The sequence below is a fragment of the Astatotilapia calliptera genome, chromosome 7 (assembly GCF_964374335.1).
Source record: "Astatotilapia calliptera chromosome 7, fAstCal68.1, whole genome shotgun sequence".
Taxonomy (NCBI): domain Eukaryota; kingdom Metazoa; phylum Chordata; class Actinopteri; order Cichliformes; family Cichlidae; genus Astatotilapia; species Astatotilapia calliptera.
The window spans coordinates 22,432,703-22,453,561 of NC_137428.1; the positions used below are offsets into that span (position 1 = coordinate 22,432,703).

At 39.0% G+C, this 20,859-nt stretch overlaps 1 protein-coding gene across 1 annotated transcript in view; it reads left to right on the plus strand.

The window, feature by feature from the left end:
- brinp1 (bone morphogenetic protein/retinoic acid inducible neural-specific 1) overlaps positions 1-20,859 on the plus strand; it is a 115,375-nt gene that overhangs the window by 17,624 nt on the left and 76,892 nt on the right. Inside the window, exon 2 of the mRNA XM_026173679.2 lies at positions 9,367-9,634. Within this exon, the coding sequence (XP_026029464.1) occupies positions 9,417-9,634 (218 nt within the window). The 5' untranslated portion in view covers positions 9,367-9,416. The remainder of the gene's footprint in view (positions 1-9,366; positions 9,635-20,859) is intronic.

The following is a 20,859-nucleotide window of genomic DNA, read 5'->3' on the forward strand; positions in this document are numbered from 1 at the left end:
GTATGTTGATAGATTAATACAGTTCACTCAGCAGTGGGTAGGCTCGTTCGAACTGTGTGGGAGAACGAGCTTGGCACCGAGCAAAAATATCTTTAGAATTTTGATAATAGTACTGACCCAAGCCATGCATAATATGGAACAGTTTAGCTTTGCAGTGCTTAATCTGCAATGAATTGAGATGGGATAACTTTTTAAAAAAAAATAAAATTTCACCATCTGCTCTACGTCTCCGCAGATTTTGCTGATTTATGGAACACAGTCTGTGCCTCCTCCTCCTTTTTCCCCCTTCCCTGACACAAATATATGGATTTGAATTAGAAACAATAGGACCGGTGACCGTCGCCTAAATGTCCCATTCCTTCTGCTGCTGAAGAGCAAGGCTGCCGGTCAGAGAGGGAACTCTTGCCAAAGTCTCGTGATTTACAATTTGTCGAATACTGAATTAGGAAGTCGACATCAAAATGGAAAGAAAATGAGGTCAATAAATTCAGAGATGGCATTGCATCAGAGTGCAGGGAGCAAATGGGGATTGCAAGAGCAAACAAAAATAACCCACTGCAGCTGGAGTAAACCTCTCTCCACATAATGCCAGTGGTCCATTCTCTTGAGAGGACAGCAGCTGTTATGCATTTCTCTCAGAAGAAGCTCCCCATAAAAAAAAGTATAAAAGAGGAATGTTGATGTGAAAAGGTGAAACAGCATTAACTCTTAGAACTATGCTGCCAAATCATTTTCTTCTCTTTCTTTTTTTTTTTGTTGCAAACTTGATATATGGACATCTGTAAGTAGAAAAAGACAGTTTTAGGAGGTTAAGGTGGGGTGGCGGGACTAAGAGTGAAACACATCATTCTGTCTGAGCTTAATCTTTTGCTAGAGCTGATAAGGACCACAGTGATAAAGTATATAGAAAACATTACTTTTCCTGCCAGAGTCCTGTAGCACACATATTGAAATGGGATGAGGAAATCATGCTCTCACCTTGATAAGATGATACTTCCTCACATATGTCTTTCTAAAATAAAATGCAGTTCTGCGATCCAATTGCAATCTCACAGTTGCCTCGCAACAACACTTCTTCGCACCCTACCCTCATAGTGTGATTTGGAAAAAAACAATGTTACAGTCACTGGCAATTATGACAAATCAGTCACAGGATGGAGAAACAACGAAGGAGGATCAGCTGTTTAATTCGGTGAGACTTTACGGTCATTCTCTTCAAATAAATGCATAAATTAAATTGTTTCAGATTTTTGAGTAAAACAAATGTGTGCATACGTGAAAAAACAGTAAAGCACGATAGCAGGTTAGGTAGATTTACATCACTCTTATCTTAGAGCAGCTTATATGAGCTGATCTCAGATAAACAGCCTTCTAAGAGATTTTTTTCCTCCCTGCTCGTCCATTGCTTTGGTCTAGACCTTTTAGGGCTAGTCACTGGAAACCATACAGTGGATAACATCACTTGACATTTACATGCATGAGCACGGAAGGTCTGCAGTGCGAACAGTGTCATTTACATCCTCCCAGCAACTCCTGTTCAGGCTCTGATTCATGTCAGGGGCTCCTCTGGGTGCATTTTGAGTATGACCAGCTCGGGGACTGAAATTAATTCTGGCATTTTTGCCTTCATTCTCATATCCCTTCAGTCAAACTTTTGAACAAGAAGTAGCATACAAATTCTGTTACGCTTGGAGGATCGCGCCCTTTTTTATTTTCCCCTTTAAAGGCTTATTGGAAGGTGAGAGACGACATATTCAAAACAACGACTGTGCCCAGCGAGGTAAATCGAAGGAAAGCAGTTAGTGGTTTCTCATCAATAAAACCACAGAGTAATTAGAGAAAGCACTTGAAAGCCAATTTGCAAGTTGACAAATGATCAATCTTCATCTGTAATGCAGCCACAGTAGCCAGCAACATCAGTGGTGGATGTGGTGACAAATGGCTCGCATGTTGTACCATCTAATTTTCTTTGGTGAACGACTGTGATTCTGGCTAAAGAGGTAGAATCCTGCTGTTTTTCCCTATCAGCTTAAAACACGTTTTCCTGGAATGAGATGAACATGGAAGTAAATCAGTAATGCTATGCTCCTTTTTGTCTAAAAGTGCTATTTAAGAGACATACTCTGTTGATAATCATGTTAGCACTCCCATTCGCAATGTTAATAGAAAGGTAAGGTATTAATATGAGTGAAGGAAAAAAAAAACCCAGAGCGAAAAAAAATGATTCAACTGTCACAATATTTTTATTTCCATTGCTCAGAATCCCCCAGGATGTAAATGAATTCCATTTTTATTTCATGCTAAATTTCTATGCCCTGTGGTTTGCCAGCTTGCTTAATTTTTTTGACACCCCAATCACACACCCCAGTGTCTAAGACCATCCGTGGTCTTCGCGCTCACACTTAAACTGAAACCTTATTAATTAGCTTGCTTTATGACAGAGATATTCCCTGTTTAGAAACATCTCATAAACTGCCCCCGCATAGCTTCTGTTCAGCTGGGCAGTCATCAAATCAACCTCGATGCACGCTCTGTGCACTACATCACATGACGGATGCTCTCCTCTGCTACTCCTCTCCCCTGTTTGCATTGATCCTTCCCCTCCCAGAATAGATGTGGACACAATAATTCAGCAGCCAGGTAAATTGGAATAACTCTGACCATTAGTGAATTAGTTTGCTCTTTAAAATCAGCCATTGATCCCCGAGCTGAGCTGATTGGTTGCTGACCAACCAGAGAATTTAATTATCAAACAGAGTGTTGCTTGCTCAGCCATGTTTTCTGAAGGTCAGGGTGCCACTGCAGTCCTTTTTAAAGAAACGGAAGGACCAAGGCGAGAGATTGGGTGAGGGGAAGAATCCAGTACAAATGAAGTTAGCCACGGCTGCTCCTCCCATTCCTCTGTTGCTTCCCAGCAATTGCAAGTGGCAGACCATTACCACGCCTTTCCAGACATGACTGTGAGCTCTGCAATAATAATTCTCCAAATTCAGACGACAGTGGTTTGGCATATAGATGCAACTCTGCTCTCTCACTCCTCATTCTGTCATTCCCCAGCATGAATCCTGCATACCCTTTGGTCCCATTGAGGTCATATTAATATGAACTATGGTAAAATAACCCAGAGGAGTATAAAAATTCATAGGCTGCCAGCCATCCATAACCTCGCGTCAAAGGTTTTGCTTCACTACGCGCATTATACCTGTATCACTGGGAATAAATTCACTCTGAGGCAGCTGTGCTGATAAGAGTTCAGAGAGAATCCCATCTGCTAATATCCATACAATTCCTCTGACTGAAAATGTAGAAAATAAATATTACATACTGGTGACAAGATGTCACATATGAACAATGGACAGTGTAAAAATACAGAATACACTATCTGTTCTAATTCCAGTGAGTCTACCTGTCTCCCTGCAGTAGGCTTCTTTCTATCCTGATCTCTTGCCTCCCTGGGATTTAGAATACAAATAAGCAGAACAAGCCTCCCCATTCTTATGAACTTTATAGAATAAAGAGAGACACTTAGGGCCCCACACTAGGGAGAGAGGAATTGATTGGCAAAGCTAGTGATGGGACCAGAATGGGGATTGAATCCCCTTGAAAGAAGCAGAATGGAGGAGGAGTTGCAGTATGAATAAGGCTGTTTAAAAAGAGGATGGAGAAAACAAGCCTCCCTTGTCCTGTCTTGTGATTTCCTGAAGCAGACATCCTCCCCTTTTTACCCTGCTATTCAAGGGTAAACGTGATCCACTCGCTGTCTCTTCCCCTCTCAGTTCTGTTAATCCACCCCAAAAATAAATACCTCAAATGATATATATATATATATATAACAGAAAGTGAAAACAAACCCTATTTGCGCAGATGACCAAGCAAATGTGAGTATGATTTTAGATTGCCATTTGTTTTGATCTCATGCTCTACCTTTGCATAAATGCATTATCAAGGATAGTGTGTTGTTGTGCATTGCTGGTACACACATCTTTTCATCAGTTACAAGCACTCTTGACATGAGAACAAATGTAATTTGCTCCCATTCATGGATTAAAATTGATTGACTTGGCCAGCCCTGCAAATTGTGACCCTTGGTACAGGAATAGAGTTGCATGTGTATTGAGCATGTGAGGCCCAGATTCTTAACAAAGAAATACATACATATATAATCAAAGTGACATGGGACAGTTGGGGTGACCTCTGCCATTTAACGGCTTTCATATGGCTTTCTTTTTGTGAGTATGAGCATCAGCAATGCAATCTGGACTGAATCAGTGAGCTGAGTCTGTTTTACAAGGGCACAGGACCCTGAACTGGGTCTTCCCATGCAGTAGTGCAAGAAGACCCAGCTCAGGTTCTGTATTAACACCTCCTCAGGCACGTGGCTACAGGCCCTTATTCTATCAGTCCCAGTGTCCTAAACTTCTGTGCTGCATAGATATCTGGTATCCTGCATCAAGTTGCCCTAAAGTCAACTGTAATTTAAGTATCAAAGAGACTAAAATTGTCGTACCTTGGACCACATGCTAAAGACCATCTCCGGTTTGCCTGTCACATGCAGCAACATGGTGACTCTAACATCAGTGATAACGATGGCACCTTTTTTTTTCTTTCAGTGCCTTTATTTCCACTGAGTCAGAGGTTACGCAAGATAGGGGTCAGTGAATCTACTATCTTGTAGATTGCTGACTGTCTGTTGGACAGGTCTCAGATTGTGTGGCAGGGGAAGTGCCAGCTTGACGTGGTGGTTAGTAACACAGGAGTGCCACTGGGACTGCTCAGTCCTCGGTTCTATTTCTTTGTACATCTCAGATTTCTATTATAACTCCCCAATCTGCTGAAGTTCTTTAACAATTTTAAAGTGCTGACTCAGACAGTATGATTGTCTGCTCCTAAATATAACAAGAAAGAGGAAATGATGGCTGATTTTAGGGGGAAAAGAATTGTGACCAAGCCCATGAAAAGCACAGGTGAGGAGGCTGGAATAATTCAGAGCTACTAGTGGTTGGGATTCGATTTGAACAATCAACAGGATTGAAGGAGCAACACCATGGTTGTGCAGATGCATACTATGTACTCAGTTTTTTGGTGTTTTCACGAGGATGCTGGAAATCTACTAACAATCTGTAGTTCTGTCTGCATTGTTTTTGTCTGCCATGGTACCAGCTGTAGACCAGATCAATAAACCAATTCAGAAGGCTGAAACTAGTATCTATCTATCTATCTATCTATCTATCTATCTATCTATCTATCTATTAGGGGTGGGGGAAAAATCGATACTGTGTAGTATCGTGATATTTTGTTTGCTAATGTTACAAAAAAGTTTTTGTGGACTGGAACATGCTCTGACTTCAGAGCATGTTGATCCTTTTTCTGAGCAAGAATCCTGACATTCCTTCACTGTCCAAATGTGTTTAACTTTTTTTTATGGCAGCAATGAACATGACAGTTTACTTATTTTCATTTAAGACATGTTTTATTTTAATTAAGTTTAAAACTTTTTTATTTAATGTAAAATTATATTTTGTTTTAATTTACTTTCAAATTCTTCAGTTGCTGAAGGGGCTGCATAGTTTTCACAAATTTCATAGTTCAGAATAGCTATAATTGTACCAGATAGTAAGTTGGACTAGACTGTAATACAAACCGTTCAGTTTTCAACAATAAAACTGACTGAAATGAGAGAAAGACTGAGTGTGAGACTTTGTTATTAGATAAAATGAATATTGATAAAGTTTACCTTTATGTACAGAATCTGAATATCGCAAAATATTTTTAAAAATTGCAATAATATCGTATCATGCATTAAGTATTGTGATAATATCGTATCGTGGGATGTATGGTGATTCCCACCTCTACTATCTATCTACATCAAAATGTGGAGAATCGTTATGCGATGTTTGAAAAAAATCATCAGTGAGGCCATGATGTTTTATTTTCTCTTGTGGGTAATGTTTAAATACAGTCTAACATAATCCTAAAAGTAAGTTATTAGAGCCAGACCTCTGTGATGTATGACAACGTGCCATTTGTATTTTCTTGCCTTAAGGCTATCTCTGATATTTGTTCTCAAAATCCTCATATTCCCTCACAGAATTTAGTGCATGCAAATGCATCCAGTATCTCTCTGTCAATGAGGGACTGGATGGTTGACACCCCATCCAGTTGTTAAACCCTCCCTGTGGTTCTCTTCCAAATTATTTGGCTCTCCTTGTGATGACATTCATCGGTTTCCTACACTGAACAGTTCTCTTAGGACCTGGGTAATAGTGATTAACCAAGTATGTTATCTTCTCCCAAGCTAATTTAACATCACCGTCCTTAGTGGCTTATTTACTTTGATTTGGTCCTTGTGAATCAGCATTTCATGCACGTGAGCATAAGCGTGTTCATGGGAGAAATGTGGCAAATGCTCTCTGTAGCTTTCATATATAAACTGAAAGACTTTTAAACCTTCAAAAAAGAGTGTATCTGATTCCTAATCCCATCACATTTCCAGCTGTGCAGCTGGTTCACTGCACCACATGCCTCAGCCCCTCAAATACCACAAGTCCATCACCTTGCCCCATGTGGACATTGCTTTTCACCAATGAGCACTGATTCATGAAGGTGCGGCCCTCACATTTTAAAGGCTTCACACAGTCAATGCGTAAACTATTATTTTAACACAGTACTACTAATAAAAAGCATCGTAAAAAATTTAATATAAATTGACCGACTATACATAGTTACTCAGCATTTAGTATAACCACTTACTCGTGCTCGGTCGAGACTCAGTTTTATCAGGTACATTTTGGTACAGAGTGTGAAAATGTTCAGATGGGAAACTCACAAAGCCAGCAGGAAAAAAATCTGTTGTGAGATAATTTTTTTTGGCAGTACAAGAGAGACAGCCATCTACGTATGAATAAACCTGACTGAGGATTTACTCTGTCAGGTGGCCATATGAATGTAAATGCGCTCACTAAGAGGTTTCAGACTAATGCTCCAGGTGGTGGAAATGACAGAGTACTGGGTCAGCTGTAGACATGGTTTTTATGGTAGTGCAACTGCTAAGAGCACAAAGTAACTAAATCAAGTGTTGCAGTAAGTCAGTAAGTAATAGTGAGAAAGACGACCAGTTAGTCATTAATATAATAAATAGGCACATAAGGACGTGTAAGGTGAATTCTGTACATGAAGAAGATGTATATTTTTACTGTACAGTGATCCTGTGATTCTTCATAAATCCTCAACAAATTATGCTTGCTGTGTTTGGTGTATGTAACATATACATACACATGTATGAAATGTTATATGTATATACAGTATACAGAAAATACACATGCTATACAGTATGGAATATTCCTATTAACTACATAATAGTAATATTACTTTCTACCAATTTTCAATTTAGTCGCATTTTGATTCATTCATGACCAGAATATATAATTAATTCTAATTAAATAATTAGTAATAAATTAAAACTTTAAAACGTCCATGAGCGTTATGCACAGAGCCGTCACAGCAGGTCAGCCTTTATCTGAAAACCACTATCCCAGCTACTTTACAGGAGAAATATCCACTGATTTTATGTATATGAATAACTCAAAAGCAAACACATTTGTGAAGGAAGCAATGCACTCTCCAACCATAGTAATGTACACAAAGAGCTACGCACAAACTTTCATGAAAATGCATCATGCAAACAGCATTTGTCTCTACATTAGCAATTAAAAATGGAGAAACTTTGATTTGTCATTTCCATTATTTATTGGCCTGTTGTACTGGATGTGCATGTAGTTCTCAGATAACAATATAACTCATAACTCATTAAAGAATTGTTATTAATTATAAAGTAGACTGCTGTATGCAGACAGCACTCCTATAAACCGTTTAAAAAATGTAATTTATATATTAAAAAAAAAATCTCACATTTTCTTTTGACATGGCATTACAAAAATGCTCACTGCTCATTTTAGCACAATCACAAAAGTATTAATCCCTGGTCAGTATTTCCTCTCTCTGTCTCATTATATTGTTTCATTCTGACAGCCAAGCTCAAATTAGTCTAACGTAATTAACATAAAACATGACTGCTATTAAAGCGGGAATAAAGTGTTATTGGAGGAAAGTTGAAATTTCATTACAATCAGCTTATACTTCAAATATGGCAGTGTGATTATTGCTAGTTATATAAGTTGATATTCAAATGATCTCTGATTCTTCCAAGTATTTTTGCAAGGAGATGAAACATTGTTTAAATAATAAAAAATATAGAATTAATTTAACTGACGTGCTAATTTGAGCCATGACATGACAGAAGAAAAAGAAATATAATAATAATAATTAAAAAACCTTCCCCATCCATATACTATGATTAGTTTAACTTTGGCAATCAAGCAGTTCATCATGTATTTAACTGGAAAAGATTAGGCCCATTAAATTTTCCCTGCTCTTTTATGATGTGTTATTGTGTAATAAACCATGAAGGGAGGGGAAATTTTTGCATAGAGTAGCACTTAATAGCACACTGTTGCTCCACGGCCAGGGGCCAGAGTTCTTAAATGCAATTACTGATGAAAATCTTTTTTTTTCTTATCGGAAACTGCAAGGCATAATTTCAGTGTCAAATAGATATTTTCATTCAAAAGCACAAGGAGTACAAAGAGAAAATGAATAATTTTTAATGTCCAAAATTTTTTTTCCACTTTTAATTTAACAGTATTTAAGTATTAAACTGGGTTAGTAATGCTATAGCATGCACATGTTATGTATATGCTTCCCAATGAGAGGCAGGTTTCTGGCTGGTGCTTTTAGATGAACTTTTCCTATTGATTCTTTTGCTTTTATTGTGTATTGTTTGTGACATATTTACAGAACAACATTATATGTAATAATAAGATTTGTGTGATGACAAAAGCAGTGGTCTAACTGAAAGTTTCTTCTGGTAATAACTGCCACCATTGGTCAAAGGGAGATGTTGATCTTGCATGTTAGTGGATGAGTGTCATAACAAGTCATAAAGTTGCCTCTAACCCTGTCAGAAATTATAATGATAGCTATTACATAACTGGAGAAAGTGTTAATAAAAAACAAAAACAAAAAACAGTCTATGTATGAAGAGGCAGAATGTGCATGTTTTCCTAAGAACAAAGAAAAAAAAAATCCAGACATGGAGGGGGCGCAAAGCTAAGAAAGAGCAGAAAATAAATATACACCATGTCACAGTGAAGTGACAATGACAAGGGCACTGTCTTATTTGTTCGGTACAAGACAATTAACCTAACTCTATGACATCTTCTTGTACCGCTAAAATAGACTTTGTCATGTAACAACTCTCTTTCTCTGCATCTCCTTCCCCCCCTTCCCTCTGCTCTTCTCTCCCATCAGGTCTCCACATAATGGAGCGAGAATGAACAGAGAGCGGCTTAAAAAAAAGCATGAACTGGAGGTTTATTGAGGTCATCTGCTTCCTGTTTATATGGGACCATATAACAGTTCAGTCTTCCCGCCAGGATCCGTTGGCCACTGAACAACATGTCACCAAGCAATATGACTGGCTCATCTCTGACCGCGGACCTTTCCACCACTCTCGGAGTTATCTGTCCTTTGTGGAAAGATTCCGCCAAGGATTTACGACTAGATATAAAATTTATAGGTGAGTTCACTTTCAGCCTGTGTACTGATGCCACTCATGCTTTTTAGGGGAATGTCTTTTTACGGCTTTGCTATTTTCAGATTTTGAGATTTTAGTTGCAAAAAGCTGAACTCTGTACATCTTTAACCCATTAAGTGTACTTTTTTATATTTAGATGCAGCCAGTCTCACCCCCGTGAAATTGTTTTATTATATTAATGAAGTGCGGATAAGACTCCTTGCTTTAGCTTGCTACTGTAGACCAATACACTGTAGACAACAGAGTAGGTTTTTAATGTTGAAGCAGTATTCTTAAAATGACTTTCGTGCTAAGACACCAAAAAAGTCAAGAGAATGGAGTCAGTCAGCTATCAGTTTATGGTGAATTTTTATTTTAATTTTCAATGTAATTTATTTTAATTTTATTTACATACCACTGAATCACAGCAACAGTTGTCTCAAGGGGCTTTTTATTGTAAAGCAAAGACCCTACAATAACATAGGCAAAACTTGGCATTTACATCCAGTCTGTTTGTCCTGTCATCCTCCTTTCACCGCAAACCGAATGCAGTATATGATTGGCCGTCCCTGAGCAAGATCCTAGCAGAAGCTTCTTCCTGTTAAAAGGGAGTTTTTCCTTCCCATCATCACCAAGTTTTTACTGACAGGGGGTCATCTGAATGTTGGTTTTTTTCTATAATATATTTAGGTCTTTGCGTTAAGAAATAAAGGGTCATGAGGTTACTGTTGAATTGAATTGAATTGAATCACATGGTGATTAATTGTGATAAATCATTAGAAATTGTAAATTTGTTGTCATCTACATATATAGGAATACCAACTGGGTTGGAATTGATATTTTAAAATTAGTCCATCAACATACTGCACAACTATTCCTAAAATTAGTTTATTTATCATTAAGTCAATTTTTGGGGTCTGTGGGATAAAAAGAAAAAATGCAGCCACATATACAAAATAATATAAAAATAAAAATAATAATAAAAGAAGAAAAAAAGATACAAATTAAAGCTAATATATTTCAATATTACTTCACCTGTAGTGATTCAGTTACATACAGTGGGGCAAAAAAGTATTTAGTCAGCCACCGATTGTGCAAGTTCCCCCACCTAAAATGATGACAGAGGTCAGTAATTTGCACCAGAGGTACACTTCAACTGTGAGAGACAGAATGTGAAAAAAAAATCCATGAATCCACATGGTAGGATTTGTAAAGAATTTATTCGTAAATCAGGGTGGAAAATAAGTATTTGGTCAATAACAAAAATACAACTCAATACTTTGTAACATAACCTTTGTTGGCAATAACAGAGGTCAAACGTTTACTATAGGTCTTTACCAGGTTTGCACACACACAGTAGCTGGTATTTTGGCCCATTCCTCCATGCAGATCTTCTCGAGAGCAGTGATGTTTTGGGGCTGTCGCCGAGCAACACGGACTTTCAACTCCCGCCACAGATTTTCTATGGGGTTGAGGTCTGGAGACTGGCTAGGCCACTCCAGGACTTTCAAATGCTTCTTACGGAGCCACTCCTTTGTTGCCCGGGCGGTGTGTTTTGGATCATTGTCATATTGGAAGACCCAGCCTCGTTTCATCTTCAAAGTTCTCACTGATGGAAGGAGGTTTTGGCTCAAAATCTCACGATACATGGCCCCATTCATTCTGTCCTTAACACGGATCAGTCGTCCTGTCCCCTTGGCAGAAAAACAGCCCCATAGCATGATGTTTCCACCCCCATGCTTCACAGTAGGTATGGTGTTCTTGGGATGCAACTCAGTATTCTTCTTCCTCCAAACACGACGAGTTGAGTTTATACCAAAAAGTTCTACTTTGGTTTCATCTGACCACATGACATTCTCCCAATCCTCTGCTGTATCATCCATGTGCTCTCTGGCAAACTTCAGACGGGCCTGGACATGCACTGGCTTCAGCAGCGGAACACGTCTGGCACTGCGGGATTTGATTCCCTGCCGTTGTAGTGTGTTACTGATGGTGACCTTTGTTACTTTGGTCCCAGCTCTCTGCAGGTCATTCACCAGGTCCCCCCGTGTGGTTCTGGGATCTTTGCTCACCATTCTCATGATCATTTTGACCCCACGGGATGAGATCTTGCGTGGAGCGCCAGATCGAGGGAGATTATCAGTGGTCTTGTATGTCTTCCATTTTCTGATGATTGCTCCCACAGTTGATTTTTTCACACCAAGCTGCTTGCCTATTGTAGATTCACTCTTCCCAGTCTGGTGCAGGTCTACAATACTTTTCCTGGTGTCCTTCGAAAGCTCTTTGGTCTTGGCCATGGCGGAGTTTGGAGTCTGACTGTTTGAGGCTGTGGACAGGTGTCTTTTATACAGATGATGAGTTCAAACAGGTGCCATTCATACAGGTAATGAGTGGGGGACAGAAAAGCTTCTTACAGAAGACGTTACAGGTCTGTGAGAGCCAGAGATTTTCCTTGTTTGAGGTGACCAAATACTTATTTTCCACCCTAATTTACGAATAAATTCTTTACAAATCCTACCATGTGAATTCATGGATTTTTTTTTTCACATTCTGTCTCTCACAGTTGAAGTGTACCTCTGGTGCAAATTACTGACCTCTGTCATCATTTTAAGTGGGGGAACTTGCACAATCGGTGGCTGACTAAATACTTTTTTGCCCCACTGTACCTAGAACCTTCAAGGACGTTATTTTGACCCCACAGAAATTAATTTAAAACAGCAATTGTGGCATGCCAAACTGCTTAGCAACATATATTGCTTACTCATAAACTTACAAGACTGTGCGAAGTGTATATCTAGAGAAAAGAAGAATAATTACTGCAGGGCAAAACAGGTCACCGATGGGATGTTGAGCTGGGTCAGAGTGGGGGTGCGCGTGACGGTACACATGGAGAACCTGGCAAGTTACCGGCTGTGCAGAGCAGCAGGGGAACTGTAGCTGAACTGAGCAGAGAGTCCAGAGTGTGGAGTACTAATCCTAGGAAATAAAGAGTGAAATCCAGAGCAGAGCAGCCGAATCGGATGGGTTTCAGCCTGGTGAGCCTGGCTGAGGAGGGGTGTGGATTGAGCAGTGTGGACAGTGGATGACAGAGATGCAGGTCAGGTAAAGTAGAGGCAGATGTGAATGGTGTGATAAACTTTGACTGCTGTACTTTTACAGTAACTCTGTGATTATTTTTTAAATGTAGGCAATGGCTGGTTCAGTCTGTTTCACAGTGAGCACTTTTTTTTAATTTTAATGTAACTAATACCACCTGTGTCGCAAAAATAATCTTTTAGGTTTTCCATACTGTTCTCCTGCAATAGTGAAATTATTGTGTGATGTTGCGAGCCATTTTTATTAGTAAATTGAAATACAAGTTTTTAACTTTATGATAATCGAAATAATTTATAAAACTGGTAAAATAAAAACCTCCAATGATTTTTTAATCCCCTGATAAATTTGTAAGCATGCTCATTTACAAAAAGTGAACAGTTTCTATTTTTTATTGTAGTTTCATTTCAATTGAGACAGACAGAACATCAACCAAAAACCCAGACAAAACGCTCCATAAACATTATGAATAGATTGGCATGTCATTGAGTGAAGTAAGTATTTGATCCCCTTCAAACCAGACAGATTTCTGGCTCCAACAGATTGGCCGTGTGCCCGTGTGATAAACAGATCACAAAGAATCAGTCAAATACAGATACTCATCATCTTGATTCATAACTCATTATGTCCATAAAAGAAAACCTGTCAACAGATTCAGTTTCTTACATTACAACCTCTCCACCACCAGAGACCAGTCAAAGGATGTCGGAGACAAGACCGTAGACCTGCACATGGCTGTAATGTGCTCAAAGACAGCAAAAAGCTTGTTGAGAATTAGAAATAAAATGACCGTCAATCACCTTCATTCTGGAGCTCCATTCAAGGTCTTGCTTCATGGGGTGAGGATGATCATGAGAATGTGAGAAAGGTGTTGGATTATCCCAGAACTACATAACACATAACACCATAATTAGTTGAAATCTTGCAAAGTCCACAAGGTCCCTCTGCTCAAGAAGGCACATGTACAGGCCTGTCTTATGCTTGCCAGTGAACATCTAAATGATTCAGAAAAGGGCTGGGATAAAATGGTGCAGTCAGATGAAACCAAAACTGAGCTCTTTTGCTTGAACTTGAACCGCCATGTTGGGAGGAAGAGACATGCTTAATTTGACCCAAAGAATACTATCCTTCACAGTCAAGCACAAATGTGGAAACCTTATGCTGTTTTTCTTATAAGGGTATAGGACAACTTTATTGCATTGAGAGGCCAATGGATGGGGCCATCTACCATAAAATCCTGGATGACAAACCTATTTCTCTCAGCCAGAACACAAAAGGAGGGTGTGAAAGCTTGAAGTTGACAAGGGGCAGCCAAAAAGCTAAAGGGAGAGTTTTGAGAGTATCAAAAAGAGGAATGGGCCAAAATCCCTCCTGAGATATGTGCAAACCTGGTGACAAACTATAAGAAATGGCTTACTGCTTTGCTTGCCAGCAAGGGTTTCTCCAAAAAGTACTAAGCTATGTTTTCTTAAAGACCAAATACTTATTTCACTAAATAACGTGCAAATTAATTTATAATTTTTATGTAATGTGCTTTTTCTGGATTTGTGGTTAATATTTTGCCTCTCACTAGTAAAGTGAAACTGCCATAAAAATTGGAGACTGTTCATGTCTTTGTAAGTGGGCAAACTAACAAATTCGGTAGGGGAATAATGAATCATTTTCCCCGTTATATTTAGTCGAATCTTATTCATAATTAGAGAAATATCAGCTCAATTTCTTCAACTTCTTGTTTAACTGCAAAAATATTTAACTGCAAGAGGACATAGGTGCTTGGCAAGCTTGCTTTAAATAGGAATATAACAACTAGTTGGCAGCCAGGTCAAGTCCCCTATTGCAAAGACTTATGTCACAGATGAGCTGGACTCATCGATTGTCTGATAGATCTGTCTGTGTTTATGAATTAGATGGTCATTATTTGCTGCATTTACCCTCAGTTAGACCGCAGCCGTTTGGAGACAAGATGCCTCAGACAAAGGTGACTTAGGCAATCACCTTGCGATCAAAAGCGATCACCCAGAAATTAAGGGTGTTGCATACTTAACCTCGTGGCGAGGGTACAGCGTGGACTAGTTGCCAATCTGTCCCAGGACCTCAGCAATTCCAGCAATTCTGTAAACAACCACTAATTTTTCAAACTCTCACGAATGTTAATATTCTATTTTTATTCTAGTTTGACTGAGCAATTAGGCCCACAAAAATGTGTTATTCACTCGATTAAATTAAACTCATTGCACTGCAGTTCACTTTGATTCAGCCCAGTTCAAATCAGTTCAGTTCAATTAAATATTAATTTTGCACCACTTACTTATTTATGCCCAAATCATAGAGTTTGACATTCATTAGTTGCAACATAATCCATAACATGCAACATACATTCTGTTGCTTTACATCGCCAGCCTCCTCAGTGCTCACACAAAGAAGCAAAAGTACAAAAATCGGATGGCTTAAATCTATCTTTCTCAGAATGATGTGCTTTGATTTCCTATCATCCCCCTACAGTCTGCTAAGTCGGAATTATAGAAAGACTGCAAACAGAGTAAGAGAATCATTTGCCTCATTCTTTGGCAGTTCTTTCACAGACTTGCTTGTCTTGCTTTCCTTCGTCTCACTTGGTAACTTGCCACAGCCCTTGGTCCCCACTGACTTTCACTCCTTGATATTGTCACATGAACGGTAAACAATGCATTTGCATAATGCGTAACTTGACAGAGCAGGATGTTGCACAGAGACATGAATCTCAGAGGCAAAACTTCAGAAGCTGCTTTCCGCAGACACTGTACAGCCGTCGAGTCCTGTCTGTGATGCTGCAGTGATTTATTAAAACAGAGTGTGTGTATGTACGTCAGGTGCTTCTGGGACTATTGGTGGGCCCAGGTGGTTCCTGTTGTTTTTCACACTTAACAAACCATTAGTGGCATCAAATTCAGCCATGAGTTCTAGATATCCCCTTCATCATGACAAGTCAATTAAACCTAAAGTATGAAAAAATGATGTGTTTCTCATTAAAACAATCAACTATCCATACCTATACGAGGCATCTGTAACAATTCAAACTTTGATAGATCTTTTTTATTTCCGTCTGACATTTAAATGATCTTGTGATGCCTATTAGTGTACAAAAATGAGAAATACTTCTAGGCACAGCATATACATTTTGCAAAAAAACCAACCCCAAAGTATCTAAGAGGAATGCATGAAATTGTTGCCAAAGGTCAAGAGCTTTAAATCATTCCAACCTCGACCTTCAGATAATTTCAGTGATTAGCGCATCTTCAACCAGGAAGGTGGAGTGACATCGACTGATGTAGTGTTTGTTTGGAATGAAATCATACATAGCCTTGGTCCTGCTTGGCACATGATTGCCCAGGCGTGCTCTGCTCTAACAACCAATGAGGACTGAATCGCTTTGTAAATTTCCCCGGGGACTTTCTCTGCCTCAACAATTTAGTGGTGGAAAGTGGTTGAATCAGATTTGCAGAGAGACAAAGCATCCATTCCTTTCGGGTTCACTTATCAAGAGAGATTACCCCGGAGGCACGCGGTGTGGACAATGCCAACCTGATCAGCAACAAACAAATCTCCCCCATCTTTAATAACATGGGCAGTGTGCCTAATTTGAAGGATAAACACGGAATTAGAAGGTTCCAGCCCTGCGTCTAGTGCTCTGAAAAGGTCATTGCCGCTTCAAGGGGAGAGACACACACACCGGAAGGCACCAATTATCTGCTCCCTCTAGACTTATGTGTCTTAAAGAAATTATTGGAGTGTTCTTTGTATGAGTAATTGTCGCCACCCTCTCCCTGCTGATTGCAGTCTTTAAACAGAATCTTACTCTTTGTCATATATATTTCCTTTATTGTATTTTGGTCAAAAAAGCCACTTTAACTGCTGGCTGCATACAGTTTTTTATATCAGAGCTCAGCTGAATAAGGTGTTAGTGGTGAAATTCGATGGCCTGTTTTGCTCACACTAGCATCACTCGTGCTCCTGCTTGTACTCTATTATAGGGTCGAATGTGTTTCAGATGATGCGTGTTCTCTGTCTGGTCTTTGTTCGCAGAGCTCAATCTCAGGTTCTTGCGTGTTTGGGAAAAAAAATCCAATATAAATGCAAATCTGGTAGCCATTAATGCATTTTAAAGGCCTCAAATCAGCATTGCACTGTAATCAAAGAAGCAGGATGAGGGTTGTTATTTAGAATAAAAAATATTTATTAAAATGCATGGCTTTCATAGATTGTACTCTGAAAAGCTGTGCAGGATGAATAGAGAGGTCTGATAGAGCTTCTCTTGTCACTAAGTCAGAGCTCAGCAACCCTCAAAATGTATCCAAGGATCCGATCAAAATCCTGCAATGACCTGCGAAAATATTATGCTAAATTAAATTAAAATCTCATAACAAAAGAAGTTCAATCTTTGGACTTTGATTCAAAAATGTTGAACACAAGTATTATAACTTATTTCACAAAGGAAATTTAGATTTTCTTTGTTGCACTCCTCTGTTGTACTCTGTCTCTATACTGACTTAGTAAAGCCTTTTGAAAAAAACACTATAAAACCCACTTTCACTGTACTTTCGTCCCTTCCAGCCCTGCATCTGTCTCATCATCATCGGTCAAAGCTCTATTTAAGAAATGTCCTGCTCAGTCAGATTGAATCTTAATCAAACTTGCTTTCGGCTGCCTACAAAGTCTGCGCAATACCCTATTGAGTGAGTGTCTAAAGAATTTACAGCTTGTTGGTGGGCACCTAAACCAGTAGTGAGAATGCCTCTGAAGCACATTATCTCCTGTTGTGTGCTACATGTGAAAAGGTCAACTTCAAACAGTGTCCTGACCTTATTTTTTCGACATTGTCCAAAGTTGTGTGCTTGGGTTCATGTGAAAACATGAAAGTATTTGCCTCTTATTGCAAGTGTTTTTCCTTTGTTCCTTAATTCATGAGATTCTTGACTGTTAAGATAATCCAGCAGTAAAAGCTGCTTGTAAATCTGGACATCTGGACAAACCACCAGCATCTGGTAGACGTAGCAATTCTTCTCTTTTCCTTACCTGTGGCAGCAGGAGCTCAATGGCAATAATTTCCCAGAGATCCTCATGCTTTCCAAGTTGGAAATTTGGTTTGGAGAACTACTTGCGCCAAAGTGTCATAGCTACATGTGTGATTTCCTCACCGAGTCTCATTTCCCTTTTGGCGACTCATTACACATATTTTGACTGTTCCGAGACAATATTACGTGCTGTGCACTCCAAATGGCATTATTATTTTCCATGCTTTGTTTTTGTTACGGAGCTGCAGCACTCTCATGTTACTGTGGCAATTAGACAAACACACATCTCCACAGTGAGTCTGCAACAACACTTTGACTACAAGGTCGTACAGAAATATGACAAAATTTCCCACTAAAGCATTTGTCCATCATACTGTATGAAACTCTTTCTACAAAAGCAGATAAATAGTTTGAGGAATCTCAGAGAGCTGACTGCTGAGTGAAAAAATGTTATTGAATTATACGAGGTCTAATGTCAGGTCACTAATGGTTTACTAATCCTAGCTAATAACATAAGGATACACATTTAATGATATGAGTAGTTTGGAGCTCAACTGTGTTATCATTAAATATCATGTATTTCACCATACCAAACATAACAACTAAAAAGAATTTGCACTGAGCCATGATCACCATCATAGCTTGTTTTTGTTTGGCTTTTTTCTTCTTTTTTTCAAGTTTATGTTCCCCAGTTTGGCTAGTTTGATTTAGGGTTTTTGCAACCACGATAGGCTTTTATTTAATTAAATTTACCAAGAATACTTCTCAAAGGAAATTTCCTTCATGGTGTTAATTATTCCTAAATGTAATCAGTTTTTAGACGACCACTTGATCAGCACTAAAATGAATAATCTGCTATTCTAATTTGCATGTCCAAACTCATTTTCCTCCGTTTCTAAAATTAAACAGTTCATCAAACAGAAAGCTCTGAATCTCGGACCACACTCCCACCCCTACGTTTTTTTTTCCAATTGCAATATCTTAACATCTGTACATTTTAAAAGGAAAACTTAACTCATACATCAAGAGTGAATATTTAAATGTGCTGATATGTACCTCATTTGTTTTTTAAAAAGATATAAAGGTGTTACATTTGTCCGACTCAGGTTTCGAATTAGTTTGGATGAGCCATCTGTAATTGGATAGAGTGAGCAAAGGAGGATTTGATGTAGTCGGCAGATTTGCTGAGAGAGGCTGCAGAAATGTTTAATTCAGCATGCTGTAGCCAAAGGAAGTGATGGAGGGAGGCAGACGGGAAGTCAGGAAGGATGAAACAGACTGAAGAAAGAGGACAGAGACATTGAGGGTCTGGATTGCCATTAGGCAGGGAGACAGGAAGGTGCTAAAAGTGTGTGATAAAGAAAATGTATATAAGTGTTAGAGACACTGAAGGGGATCCGCTGAGTTCAGTATCAAAACAAGGAAGAGGGGAGCAGACAGGTAAACTGGCAGTGAGGTCATAGTCAAGGTGAGGATGAACACAGACGCACTGGAGTGGTTCAGATGACTCACAAATACCATGAAGCAAAGTGCAGCACTCAAAAAAACAAAAACAAAAAACCCCAACAACAACCAAAGCCTACATTATTAACACATTCTCTGCATCTAATCATGGTTCTACTTAGAAAATGATGGGTTTTTCTTCTGCCAAAATTTTTTAAACTTACATTCACTTAGACACAGATTCTGTGGACCAGGAGAAAATTGCGTAGAGTTTCGGCTATCTCTATTCATCCATGCACTTCTCTACCAATACACGTACACTTCTTTCATGTAACTGCTACTCATTTATTGTTTTTAGCTGTGAGGCAGTGACAGAGACCGTCTAATAATGACACACTGTGTGCGCAGACAGAATGAATGTAATGAGAAAACATAATAAGATAAATAACAATGCCACCTGCAATATGAAGCAAAAAGAGAGCTTAGTGTTGTTTTTTTTCTGTTAATCAACAATTGAACAGCACTATATTGCACCTTTGCAGTATTATTGTGTACAGTCTGAAGCCGTATGTCACCTGTTCTATTGTATTGTCATTGAGCAGAACACAGTAAAAGTGCATCCAGGTGGCCTCAAGGTTTAAGATGCTGACCATGTAATGGCAATGTCCCCAAGTCCAGCCATGGATTCCACTTGCAAGTCATCTCTCACTTTCTGACAGCTCTCCACAGTTGGCTGCCTACGTTAAAAAAAAAAAATAAATCACAGATAAATGCTGTAATGTATATATAAATATTTCACATTTCCTAGTGATGCTTTAGTGATTGAGCAAATTAGATGACTCACAAACATGTTGTCACCAAAAGGATTTTGGCTGCCTTCTCGTGCTTTGGCAGCATACACGAATTCCCATTTGCTGACTGAAGCAGTAACGACTTCCAGCACTTGGATTTCAAGCACTCGTCTCAGCCAATCAGGCAAGCTGAAAATCCAGCACTGCTAAAATCTCTCGAGTTGCCATTATCACTGTTGTGCATCGAATGAGCAATTATTTTCTTTTTAAAACTTCTTTTGAAAAACTTTTACGTGACAGACACACTGGAAGCGTTGTTTACTGTGGGGCACAGAAAATATCAGTTTAACTTTAATCTGTTTTTATTCCCTCTACTCTAATCTGTTTCTTTTATACACACTTGGAAGACACAAACACACACATACACACACAACACAAAGTCATCTTGGGGCTATTGCAATTACAATCACTGGAGTACTGCAGAAACTGGGCGTTGATCTGCATTTTTCAGCTTTATATAGGTTTGGGAAAATCAACAGGAGCTGATCTGGGGAGGGACTTTATGCCACTTTCCTTCTCCAACCTAGTGGTAAAAAGCCCCCGCTGTGGGATGACTTAATTACTGGCTAGGAAGGGATGGTAATTAGAGGAGAAACAGGAGGCTAGAAGAAACTGTCAGGGTTAAGTACTGACTAATTCACTGTGTGGGACGCCTGTGCCCCTCTCCCTTGAGACTGGCAATATAACATCAACAGGCAGCAACAAGCACTGAAGATGAGATAACAGCGCAACCATGCATCGAATGACTGTTTTTCTGATATAGTGATCCACGCTGCCTAGTCACACTAGA